This window comes from Apostichopus japonicus, chromosome 17 (genome assembly GCF_037975245.1).
Source record: "Apostichopus japonicus isolate 1M-3 chromosome 17, ASM3797524v1, whole genome shotgun sequence".
Taxonomy (NCBI): Eukaryota; Metazoa; Echinodermata; class Holothuroidea; order Aspidochirotida; family Stichopodidae; genus Apostichopus; species Apostichopus japonicus.
In genome coordinates, this window is record NC_092577.1 from 20,888,927 (window position 1) to 20,899,530 (window position 10,604).

The 10,604-nt window shown below is 38.1% G+C and overlaps 1 protein-coding gene across 3 annotated transcripts; it reads left to right on the forward strand.

Moving 5' to 3' along the window:
- Positions 1-632: 632 nt before the first annotated feature.
- On the forward strand, positions 633-5,676 carry LOC139985108 (uncharacterized). 3 transcript variants are annotated; one of them, XR_011799289.1, is made up of 5 exons: positions 633-2,655; positions 3,204-3,341; positions 3,876-4,139; positions 4,491-4,552; positions 5,398-5,676. XR_011799289.1 is itself a non-coding variant. In XM_071999307.1 (5 exons), the coding sequence occupies exons 3-5, from the start codon at positions 3,902-3,904 to the stop codon at positions 5,558-5,560; spliced, it is 414 nt and encodes a 137-aa protein (XP_071855408.1). In that variant the 5' UTR covers positions 633-2,655; positions 3,204-3,341; positions 3,876-3,901; the 3' UTR covers positions 5,561-5,676. The 3 variants fall into 3 exon arrangements, 2 of the variants coding, with proteins under 2 accessions (XP_071855408.1, XP_071855409.1); XM_071999307.1 differs by having other exon boundaries at positions 3,876-4,090; XM_071999308.1 differs by having other exon boundaries at positions 3,204-4,090.
- Positions 5,677-10,604: the final 4,928 nt, after the last annotated feature.

Sequence of the window (10,604 nt, forward strand, 5' to 3'; positions counted from 1 at the left end):
TGCGCTTAGACAGTCATTGTTCACAGCCTTGCGCTGCCACTCCGAAAAGCACAATCAAGAAAAGTTTTTTAGGCAAAACTGTACGTCAAACGCGTACGTCAATAACTTTGTTGTGGATGGTCAGAAATCAAGTAAGCAACCAGCTGCAAGATCACAGCAGACATGCGAGACGACACTGCGTGCCTTGTATGAAGATGAAAACGTCATTACGCCCTCTATTCACACCTCGTGGACAATACCACAACCGCAACACCGATTCAATGATGCTGCCTTGACGATCAAACACGTAAAACAAACTTTGCGTCGAACCCGTTCAAGATCAGCGCCTGGCCCGACGGCATTTCATATCTCATGTTAAAGAAGCTGCCATGCGGTTCCTTGCAACATTGTTTAGTAAAATGAAGTATCGTCTGTCCCATCTAGCTGGCAGAAGGGTATCATGATTTTCATATTCAAATATGGCAACCCGGATGACATCCAGAACTATCGCCCAATAACACTCACCTCGTGTGTTTCGAAGCTGTTCCACAGTATTCTCAACTTCCGGTTACTGTCGTTCTTGCGAACGAACAAACTGATTGACATATCCACGCAGAAAGGTTTCTTGAACCGCATTATGGGTTGTGCAGAAAATACCATGGTCGCAAACCGCTTAACGAAATATGTCAAAAGCAAATGTCGCTCAATGCATGTTGCCTGGTTGGACATTCAAAATGCGTTTGGATCGGTGAGACATGACGTCCTCGAATTCAGCCTACAGCATCACCACATTCCTCAGTGGCTGACTACATATCAGTTACAGTTCTATAGCAATCTATAAGTTCAAGCTAGAACTAACAACTTTTCAGTCTACAATCTGAACATTCACATCGGTGTATTCCAGGGTGATACCATCAGCCCAACAATCTTCTTGCTGGTCTTCAACCTGATTCTGCAGTACATAGAGACAAAACGTGACGCGATTGGTGTGCCTTACAAGGCTAGTAAGATCATTAGCCTGGCCTATGCGGATGACCTAATGCTCTGTACTCAGCGTCCTCAGTCACTGTTGAATGAACTGAATACACTGATGCTCAACATAGGACTGAAGCTTAAAGCCAAGAAATGCGTCACGTTTTCTGTAACATGAGGGGTATTCGCGCCACATCGAGTTTTCAAACTGGGGGAGGAACAGCTCAAAACCATTCAGGAAAAGCCAATGAAGTTTCTTGGCTGTTATATTTTCCCGAAATACCAATCGTCCCGCGCCTTCCAAATGATAGAGCGTAACATCAAGGATCAAATGAAAACCATAGATGCCCTTCCAATCCGCGGAGAATACAAACTCCGCATATGGAAATAGTACTCGTCCGCTGCTTTCTTGTTCTCCCTGACTGTTCATGATTTGGCACTGTCTAGCCTGGAAAAACTTGACGTTACCGTTATGAAATTTATTCCCAAATGGCTCCGTTTGCCGAAAAAAGCGAGTACGTCACTAATCACACACCGTGAGGGTATGGATTGCAGACTACCTAGCCAGCTCTACCGCCGTGGCCATGCCAATGTCATAGAAACGGCACTGGGCAGAGACGCTGACGTAGACCCGGCGCTGAGGCACGCAGTGAGCGACGCAGTCAGCGATACCCAGGTACGAACAGTTGACGAAGCTGTCCAACGAATCAACGAAGCCCAGGATCAGAGTCTCAATAACCTAAGGGAGCAAGGAAACTGGAACCAACTGTTTCATCTTCAAGACGCCGACACGAAATGGCAAGCCACCATACGAGGAATGTCTGAACAGTCTTTTAGCTTTGCCATTCGTTCCCTGAATAACCAACTTCCTGTTGCCAGCGTTTTATGTAAGGTTTGGAACTGTTCGGTGTCTGCCCAATGCGGAGCTTGTCTGGCAAGTCGCGAACTATGTAATGCTCCACAGCAAACTCTACACCATGTGCTCAGCTCTTGCCAGGTTTCGTTATCACTTAAAGACAGGTACACCTGGAGACACGATAACATTCTCTTTGCTCTGCGAGACCCTCTACACTTGAACGCTAGGCCCAGCATGGGATATCGCAATCGACGCTACTCGAGACGGGAACACTATCGTATATGACCAGCACACCAGTACCATACCCCCGGATATATTGCCTACTACTTGCAGACCAGACCTCACTGCTATAGACAGGGTTCAACGCAAAATTCACATCATGACGTGTCCCTGGGACTCCGCTGAATCCTTTGACAATGCACAAGAAAGAAAATCAGACAGATATGGACCATTGATCGGTGACTTGAGTGATATTGGCTGGGAAGTGGATTTCATAACGGTGGAGATTGGAGTAAAGGGGGATAGTAACCTAAATTAATAAGTATGATATAGCCATTCCACTTATATTGTATATATGTAACCTTTCTCTTTTCAATGATTTCTTTCTGCTATACAGATGAGTACCATGATGCTTAACATCTTGACTGAGCCTGAGGCAAGAGGGCTCAACCACTTTTGTTATGGGGTGACACAGGAGAGTGACATCGTCGAAGTGTTCCTTGTGACTGTGGGCAAAAGCCTATCCAAAAGGAAAGCTTAAGAAAGGAAAATTTTATATCGTCAGCAATGTTTCCCTCAATAAGCGGGAAGATTGTACGTACCTAAGACTGCCTGCAGACAAGGCCAAGGTGATTGTTTTCTACATATGATTACAGCAACTTATGATTGATCATTGCCTTGTCAAAGGCCTTGACTAATGCCTCAAAATAGGCATGTCATCGATAGTTTCTAGCGGAGAAGGGCATTTTGGCAAATAGGAATCAGAGAAAGGGCATCATGGCTTCTTTCGTCTATGCAATACTGCCTCATTTGAGATTTAATAGTTCTATTTGGAAGAAGAAAATGTACCACATTAAGTACCTAAGAAACCTTGTGGGTCGAATTTATTAAATTTTAATGGCAAGATATCAATAATATTAAATGAGGTGTACTTGATGTGATCACAATATGTCAACTATACTGAATGATATGCGCCTTTTTGCATCGACATGCTTTTCAAAATATCAATAATATTCTTACAAATAGCCTTCAATCACATAATCAAATCATTACAGATTTCATTAAAACCTCAGAGATATTTATCATGTTGATATAATTAATAATAAGTCATCTTAAGAATATGAATCTTTTGAAGAATTTTATAGCATTCACACAGTTCCTTGTCTATTTATTTCAGGTTTTTCAAACATCGAAAAGTTTCGATTTACCGAAGGAGAAATTAAAAGAATTTTTCATGGCTACGAAATGCACAATACCAGGTGCCTTGGCTTCCCCGAAAAACAGAAGGCTAACAACTGAAGGAACGGTGGACAAGGTAAACTATCCTCATTGAAAAGGAATCATTGAAGTTTTTAATTACAGACCCTCCAAACACAAGTCTTGACATAAGCTTCAAAAATCAGTAGATCCTAGTGGAGAATGGCATCATGTCAAATAGCATTTTTCGTCTCACAATACTGCGTCCTTGGGAGCAAAGTGTGATGGCGCATCGATGGCAAAACACAAAGGAACGATGGTCAATTTTTGACATCAGTTGGATGTTATTTTCAGAGCATCGTGACACATTGAATGACAAAGTGGTTACCCACCCATTATGGTCAAGCCCCTGCAATCAATCATCAATGAACGAGAAGAATTTGTCATCGGTTACACAACCATTCGCTTTAGAAAGGTCATATGATTTGAGTCCTGAAAATGTTCATAATTATTAGCCGGATTGACAAAGAAGAGCATCGTTACAAAAAATAGGAAATTTGAATACTGTGTGACCTTATTTAGTAAATTTGATGTTTTGTAAGTAATTACTTCTTCATAACATTAAATTGTTTTTTCGATTTCTTAAAAATAGGTGTACGAGCTTAAAGAAGGGGCAACATGAAGAGGAGGGACGTTATTTTGTCAGATATGTCAACAAAAAAGAAGATATGCTGCAAGCTGTGGGGCCAACACGCAGAATCTGTTGCGGGTGTGAGTCAAGGCTCCACTGTTGAAATAACAAATGTAGAGGTCGACATATTCAATGAAAGACACCAATTAAAAACAGCCTCGCTCTCTGCAGTAAAGGTATGCATTATGCTCATATGCAATTGTGCCCAAGCCTTCAACATGAAAGGTTAGCTCTGTGTTTCATACTTCTTCTTCGTATAAATGATTTTCTTTTCTGTAATGAAAAATTGATTCCAACCGGATATATTGGCTGAATTTCATGTACTATCCAACAAAATCTGGTTCTCACCGTCCAAAAAATTGGATACATGCATCCCTAGTAGTTTGTCTTATAATTAGTGACCTTAAAATCTCCTAATTCTCATTTCATATTTTTAAGGAGATTGCATTAATAAAAAGACCAACTCAAAAGATACCTACACCTACCCTTCCCAATAATAATGTAGACACCTTTATTACCTTCTCCAAACACTAGCCCTCTATATAGTCTCACATCATTTTCGCCATTTTCTTACAGATACTAACCAACCAACAGAGAAGATCTGGGGATTTTGAAATTGTAGGGGTGGACTTAGAAGAGTAAGTTATGCTAACAATTTTTTAAGTTCATTAACAGTTAACGTTCTTTACAGTGTCGCTCCATATCATACTTAAGAGGGTATTTGTGACGACCTACTTGTAAACAAATATCTCAAGAAGTGAGACTTGGACAGTCAACAGGTATGAATAATTTATGCCATACTTGGAGGGTGGGTGTCCCATAATGAGTAAATGAATCATACAGATTATATTGCTGATGTGATGGATATTAATGAGGTGTTAGGATAAGCCAAACTCAACATTGCAATTACATGTCGTCCACAAGGTGATTTATTAACACCTATTTTGTTTTTGAAATTGACATGCATATATATGAGGAGGCTGGGCTTAGCCTCATTTTGAAACAGAGCATAGTATGCATGATAACTCAACAAGACAATGATTGATTAATGCCATTCTTGTCAGGTGGGTGGTCCCTTTTCATTGTACTTCTATTATAACGAAGTAAATTGTGGAAACCTTGTAACAAACACTATAGTTCAACAAGAAGGCATGTATTTATTTCATATTTAGTATGAAGGTGGACCAAATTAGGTACAAAATCCTTGTTTTTTTTTATAGTGGAAGACAGTCATATAGGGTCTCCGCCAGTCAAGTAATGAGAATCTGTAAACACAATCCAAAGTAAACCTATAGAGATCTCTTATTTATGATGTGAGTGTACTACATAGACGACACGAAAAATTTTGTTCATGTTATTTTAGAAGTGGACCAAAATTCACAATAAAACTTCAAGGGGAAAATGGTGAATAAAACAACTATGAGAGTAATATGATAACATAACACATTTTTACCTTATTTTTTTTTCATTCTCTTTTTGTCAGAGCCACAAGTTATGTTATAACTGAGTGTGGGAACACGTTTAAGATGTCAAGGTCCATACTGGAGAAATATGACATGCCTCCAGATGACCTACTAAATGTGATGCCAGTTAAGTGTCACTTAACGCTGGAGGGAGAAGATATCATGGAACTGGAACTGAAATAGTGATGTCCTTTTATCTTAAGTTGCACATTTATTTTTGTTACTTTCAGATTTCAATCAACACCATAAGTGTTTTTGATATAAAATATCTTCAAACAAACATGAAATCTATACGATTCACATTTATATTTGTTATCAACTCTCTAATTTTTTTTTATATAACATTTCTATATAAAATTTTTATCTGCACGTTTCATATAATTTTTGTTATTTTCAGATTTTAATCAACTCCATAAAGTTTTTCTTTATATGAAATATATTGAAATATAACATTCAATTTATTTTAAGAGATTAATTAACATTTAAGGACATCTTTGACTTGGCACTTTGTCTGATTTTAGAAAACTTCATTTTTTTGTCATCATTCGATGTCTTGAACGCCACATTTTATTTATTCATTTTTAAGGTTTAATTCACATTTTAAGATATCGTTGCTTTCTAGTCACTTCACCCAACAACAATTTGGCAGTTGGGCAAAATGGTTGTTGGGCGAAGTGACCTTCCATATCATTAATTATAAATTTTGATTCGCCAAATTTTATATCACCTTCTTATCCCTTTTCGTCCTATTAACCAAGGCCATTATCAAGTTTTCATATTTTTTATCATGTTTATGACCACCAATTCCTGTTTTTTTTAAGTAATATAAAACCTGTTTTCTTATTCTCTAATTCATTTCTTTCCTAACTTTTTGTACTTGATAATTGAATTCGCTACTTTTAAATTCATTTCATTCTTTGTCTTGAGTAAATAAACTTCGATAAACCTTGAAAAAGACATTCCTATTATATTTGCGTCTATTAGTAAAATTTCATGGTACGATGTTGATGGTTTGTCACGATGGTACTATGTAAGTTTTACCTTCAGGGTGTTCATAAATTCGAGATCGAAGCTCAACTAGGTGTCTTTTGTGGCCCAGGCCGCGGCCCTATATTCTCAAATTACTTACCGTTTTCAGTGTATGGAAAGTTAAATGAAACTTGGTCACATCGTTCCTCGGATGAAGGTTGTTCAGAAAATTTAGGTCAAATGTCATTTAGGGGGTTATCGGGGTCAATCTTTGTAATATTTTGAAATATCTCTCCGCTCAAAAATTTGTTGGAATCATATTCAAAGTTGAACTGAAGATTGTTAGATTGTGTATGAATAAGGTGATACATAATAATTGTCAAAAGTTAATTACAATTAATCCCTATTGCTTAAAACAATCTGGGCCCTCACCTTTTTCCAAAATCCTTAAATTTGTCTCCCAGACTCTGCAGTGTTGTTTAAATTTGTGGTTTAAGCTCTGCAAAGGCTGTTAGTGGAATTGAAGAAAATTATGAGTTGTTATTAACTGTTGAACTGTAAGCATGAGAGCCCTATGGTCAATCAGCACTTGCCGATTCTTAGTCTTTGAGCCTGAGGTATGTAGGCAGTCAGTCCAAATTTTGGGAAGGAGTACTTGTGCTGTGATGTCTGCTCAGGTAAACGGGGAAAGTTAAAGCAGGTCAGTGGTATTGATGGAGAGAATGGGTAATATAGGATTTAAAGGAGGAAAATAGGAATTATAGCCAGTGGTGTGGCCAGGATTACGTTAACGAAGGGGGAGAGGGGGTATCCCTCATGGGCCCATAAGTTTTGTGGGTCCTACATTTTTAGGCTTGAAAAGGTATGAGCTTCTGTACCATTGGTGCTTTAGTTTTTCTAAATTGCACATCCATATCCACCTATGAAGATATGTTAACAAGAAGGCCCTACACAAAATATACATTTCACGTATCAGAAATACTTTTCAAATAAACACAAAATTAAGCTGATTGATGTCTGGACCTGATACATCATAAACTATATGACCAAAATGTCCAATAGAGACTGACCAAGATGAATATGCCATAAATAAGAACGTTCTGAATTCTATGACATTACTAAACCTTTCTTGGCAACAGGCAATAACGTTAATGGCAAGACTCTCAGGTTAAAGTGTAACCCGCAGACACTATTCGTGGCAAACGTAAGTTCCCTATGTGATTTACCATAACTGATAATTGTATAAACAAGGCAAAGATATGATATTAATAATCGAAATAAGAAATTCCAGTATTGAGATACTGCATCATTCATGCTCTTGTTGGTATTTGTACACGTTTTGATGCGCCACCTGTAACGTACGTCGAGTGTACGTAATAGGTGTCATATACAAATGCACGTAACTGTTGAAACAGTCACTTATGCATACTTTTCAACAAGTCAAAGTCTTCTTTCCATGTCCATCTTTGTATAATAACACGTGATAAAATTTCTGAATATTTTGGTGATCAAACAACATTATATTCTATGGAAGAAGTCAACTACCAACATGCTCTTTAACCAATACTTGTTTTTGGTTCCTTGCTTTAGCAAAAGGAACCTATGCAGTCAGGTGTGTGTGTGTGTGTATGTGTGTGTGTGTGTGTGTCTGTGACACTTGCTTGGGTACGCTCTATCTCAATAAGGGAATGTTGGATTGAGGCCAAACTTGGACCATAGATCCGCCATATGGAGAAGGTGTGCCCTATTGTTTTTGGTGCTCACAAAGGTCACCAAAGGTCAGTTACGGTACAAAAACCGAAAATATTAAAACTGCAATAACTCCCAGTGCCAATGTGCGACAAGGTTGATATTTTGGGACAAGTTGTGAACTGGTTAGGGGAACATTTTCAAACTTAACGCTCATGTGATCCGAGGTCACCAAAGGTCAATTAATGATAAAAAACTAGTATTTTTGCGATAACTTGAGAACAAATTGTCCGTTAGGGTTGGGAGTTGCTTCAATGTTATCCAATTGTCGACCCGCATCTGGGTGACCCTTGACCTCAATTTGACCTCCGGTGACCTTTACGTGTTTTTGGGGATTTTTACAGTTTTGATGCTATTTTCAGATGTCAAAGGTACCTTCTGATCATAAATGTCAATAGGTTGACCCCGTGTGACCTTCGTGTGCGAAGTTATATGGGGTCAAAGTTTTTCGGTCGGAGTTAGGATGGTTGTACAGACTTTTCGTTTTGTTTTTTGGAATCAGGAGATTAAACTACATCTGAAACCAAGGTCAAAAGGTCAAAGGTCACATAAGAAAAAATGTGCTTATTTTGGGAGGAAACGAGCAAAAAAGGAAATGTTTGGTTTTTATGCTAGATTTGGATATCAAAGGTACCTTCCGATCAAAAATGTCAATTGGTTGACACCTGTGTGACCTTCGTGTGCGAAGTTATACGAGGTCAAAGTTAATTTTCAGACATTTAATGCAACAACTCCCAGTGCCAAGGTGTGACATGGTTGATATTTTTGGACAAGTTGCAAATGGTATAAGGAAATATTTTCAAACTTAACGGTCATGTGATCCGAGGTCACCAAAGGTCAATTAATGATAATAAACTAGTATTTTGGGGGCAGAAAATGGGCAAAGAAAAAATGTTTGAATTTGTATAGTTTGCTCTAATTTAGGTCTCATCAATCAAAAATGTCGATAAGGTGACCCAAGGTGACCTTTGTGTGTTAAGTTATATGAGGTCAAAGTTAATTTTCAGACATTTAGTATAATAACTCCCAGTGCCAAGGTGTTACGCAGTTGATATTTTGAGACAAGTAGCAAATGGTGTAGGGGAATATTTTCAAACTTAAGGGTCATGTGATCACATTTTGTGATCACAAAAGTGTTGGCTATAGTGTTGGTTACTTTATGCGTACATGTAGGACCACAATTACTTGGACTATTTGAGCCCAATCTTGCTTGATAATATTATGTGTATTGTCATATACCCCAAGCAAGGAACCACAGTGCCCTTGGGCTCTTGTTCTAATTTTGATACACGTTTTCATGTAACACCATTGAAATACACATACAGTTGTATGGATACATGCATCGCGGATGTCATCACACTAGGCAAATTATAATAACTTTTGAATTGAAAGTAGGTTTATTACGAACTTACACGTGATCATGTTTTTTTGGGTTCACTTCCTACATAGCTCACCCTTTCTTTGTACCAACGTTCGTCTTTCTCTAGAATAGATTTATACTAAAGGTGTTATATCCTAATCATAGCTTAAAGGAATTTGGGTTTTCGTTAATCAGGATATATGAAATTTATTTCAATAAACACCATTGACTCAATAAAGATATGATTTAAGCACAATCGTTAAAATCATTTTAAGTTAATAGGTCACGGGGGGGGGTTAAAGGTAAACAATTGTTGGCAAAAATTACTTATCTAATTCGGAATACAAACATGTAAAACATGTAAATTTTAGATCGTACATTTGTTCAGTTTTCCTTTTTTTGTCAATTCAAATCCATATAACAATACAGAAGCGAAAGGAAGAACATCTGTTAAAGATTTGTTATTTCTTCCAACACCACTTCTCCATGGCTTCCATTCTTTATGCCAAGATCCACGTAACCACTCTAGCGTGAAGGTGTCTGTGTCCCTTTCCAAGACTCTTCCTATATATGGTGTACTGGTAGTGTCTTGTAAGTGCACTGCTGCCAGCTTTCCGGGCGTTAATCCTGAGAGGTCGTCAACCCGTTCTATCACTTTGTTTGTTTTCCCTTGTCCAGCTATCGTTATCTTGAACAAGTAAATAAGTTATAACTGTTTTATTGACATTTGAAAAGAAAAAATTTTGGCTTTTGTAACACTGGGGAGGGCAAAGTTCACTTAAAAAAGGGGGGGGGGCAAACAACATACAATATGGAGACATAATGAATGTAGCATGGCGTCTTAAGCTCTAACAGACGTTTCTTGTGAATAGGATTGGCAGAGCGGGGGGTTCGGAAATGTCAGTGGTACATTTTCCCCTCAAAATGATGACTTTTTTTTGGACTATTTTTGCCCTTCGATCATGTTAAAGTAGGTAGGCGACCCCCCCCCCCCCTAAAAGAAACTTCTTTCTGTGGGTTTAAGAACAAAACAGTGATTGTTGGTTGCCATATGCCGCCATTAGGACGCGCGAGAAAAAAGTAAACAAATACATACTGAATGAGAAAAATAAATGAAAACCAAAATAAATGAAAAAAGATAATGAAATG

Bases quoted from the DNA above. Each gene is read 5' to 3' on its own strand.
- LOC139985108 (XM_071999308.1), top strand. From the start codon at position 3,902: ATGAAGAGGAGGGACGTTATTTTGTCAGATATGTCAACAAAAAAGAAG. The intron at 4,091-4,490 runs GTATGCATTATG...ATTTTCTTACAG, and splicing joins CCTCGCTCTCTGCAGTAAAG to ATACTAACCAACCAACAGAG. The intron at 4,553-5,397 runs GTAAGTTATGCT...TCTTTTTGTCAG, and splicing joins GTAGGGGTGGACTTAGAAGA to AGCCACAAGTTATGTTATAA.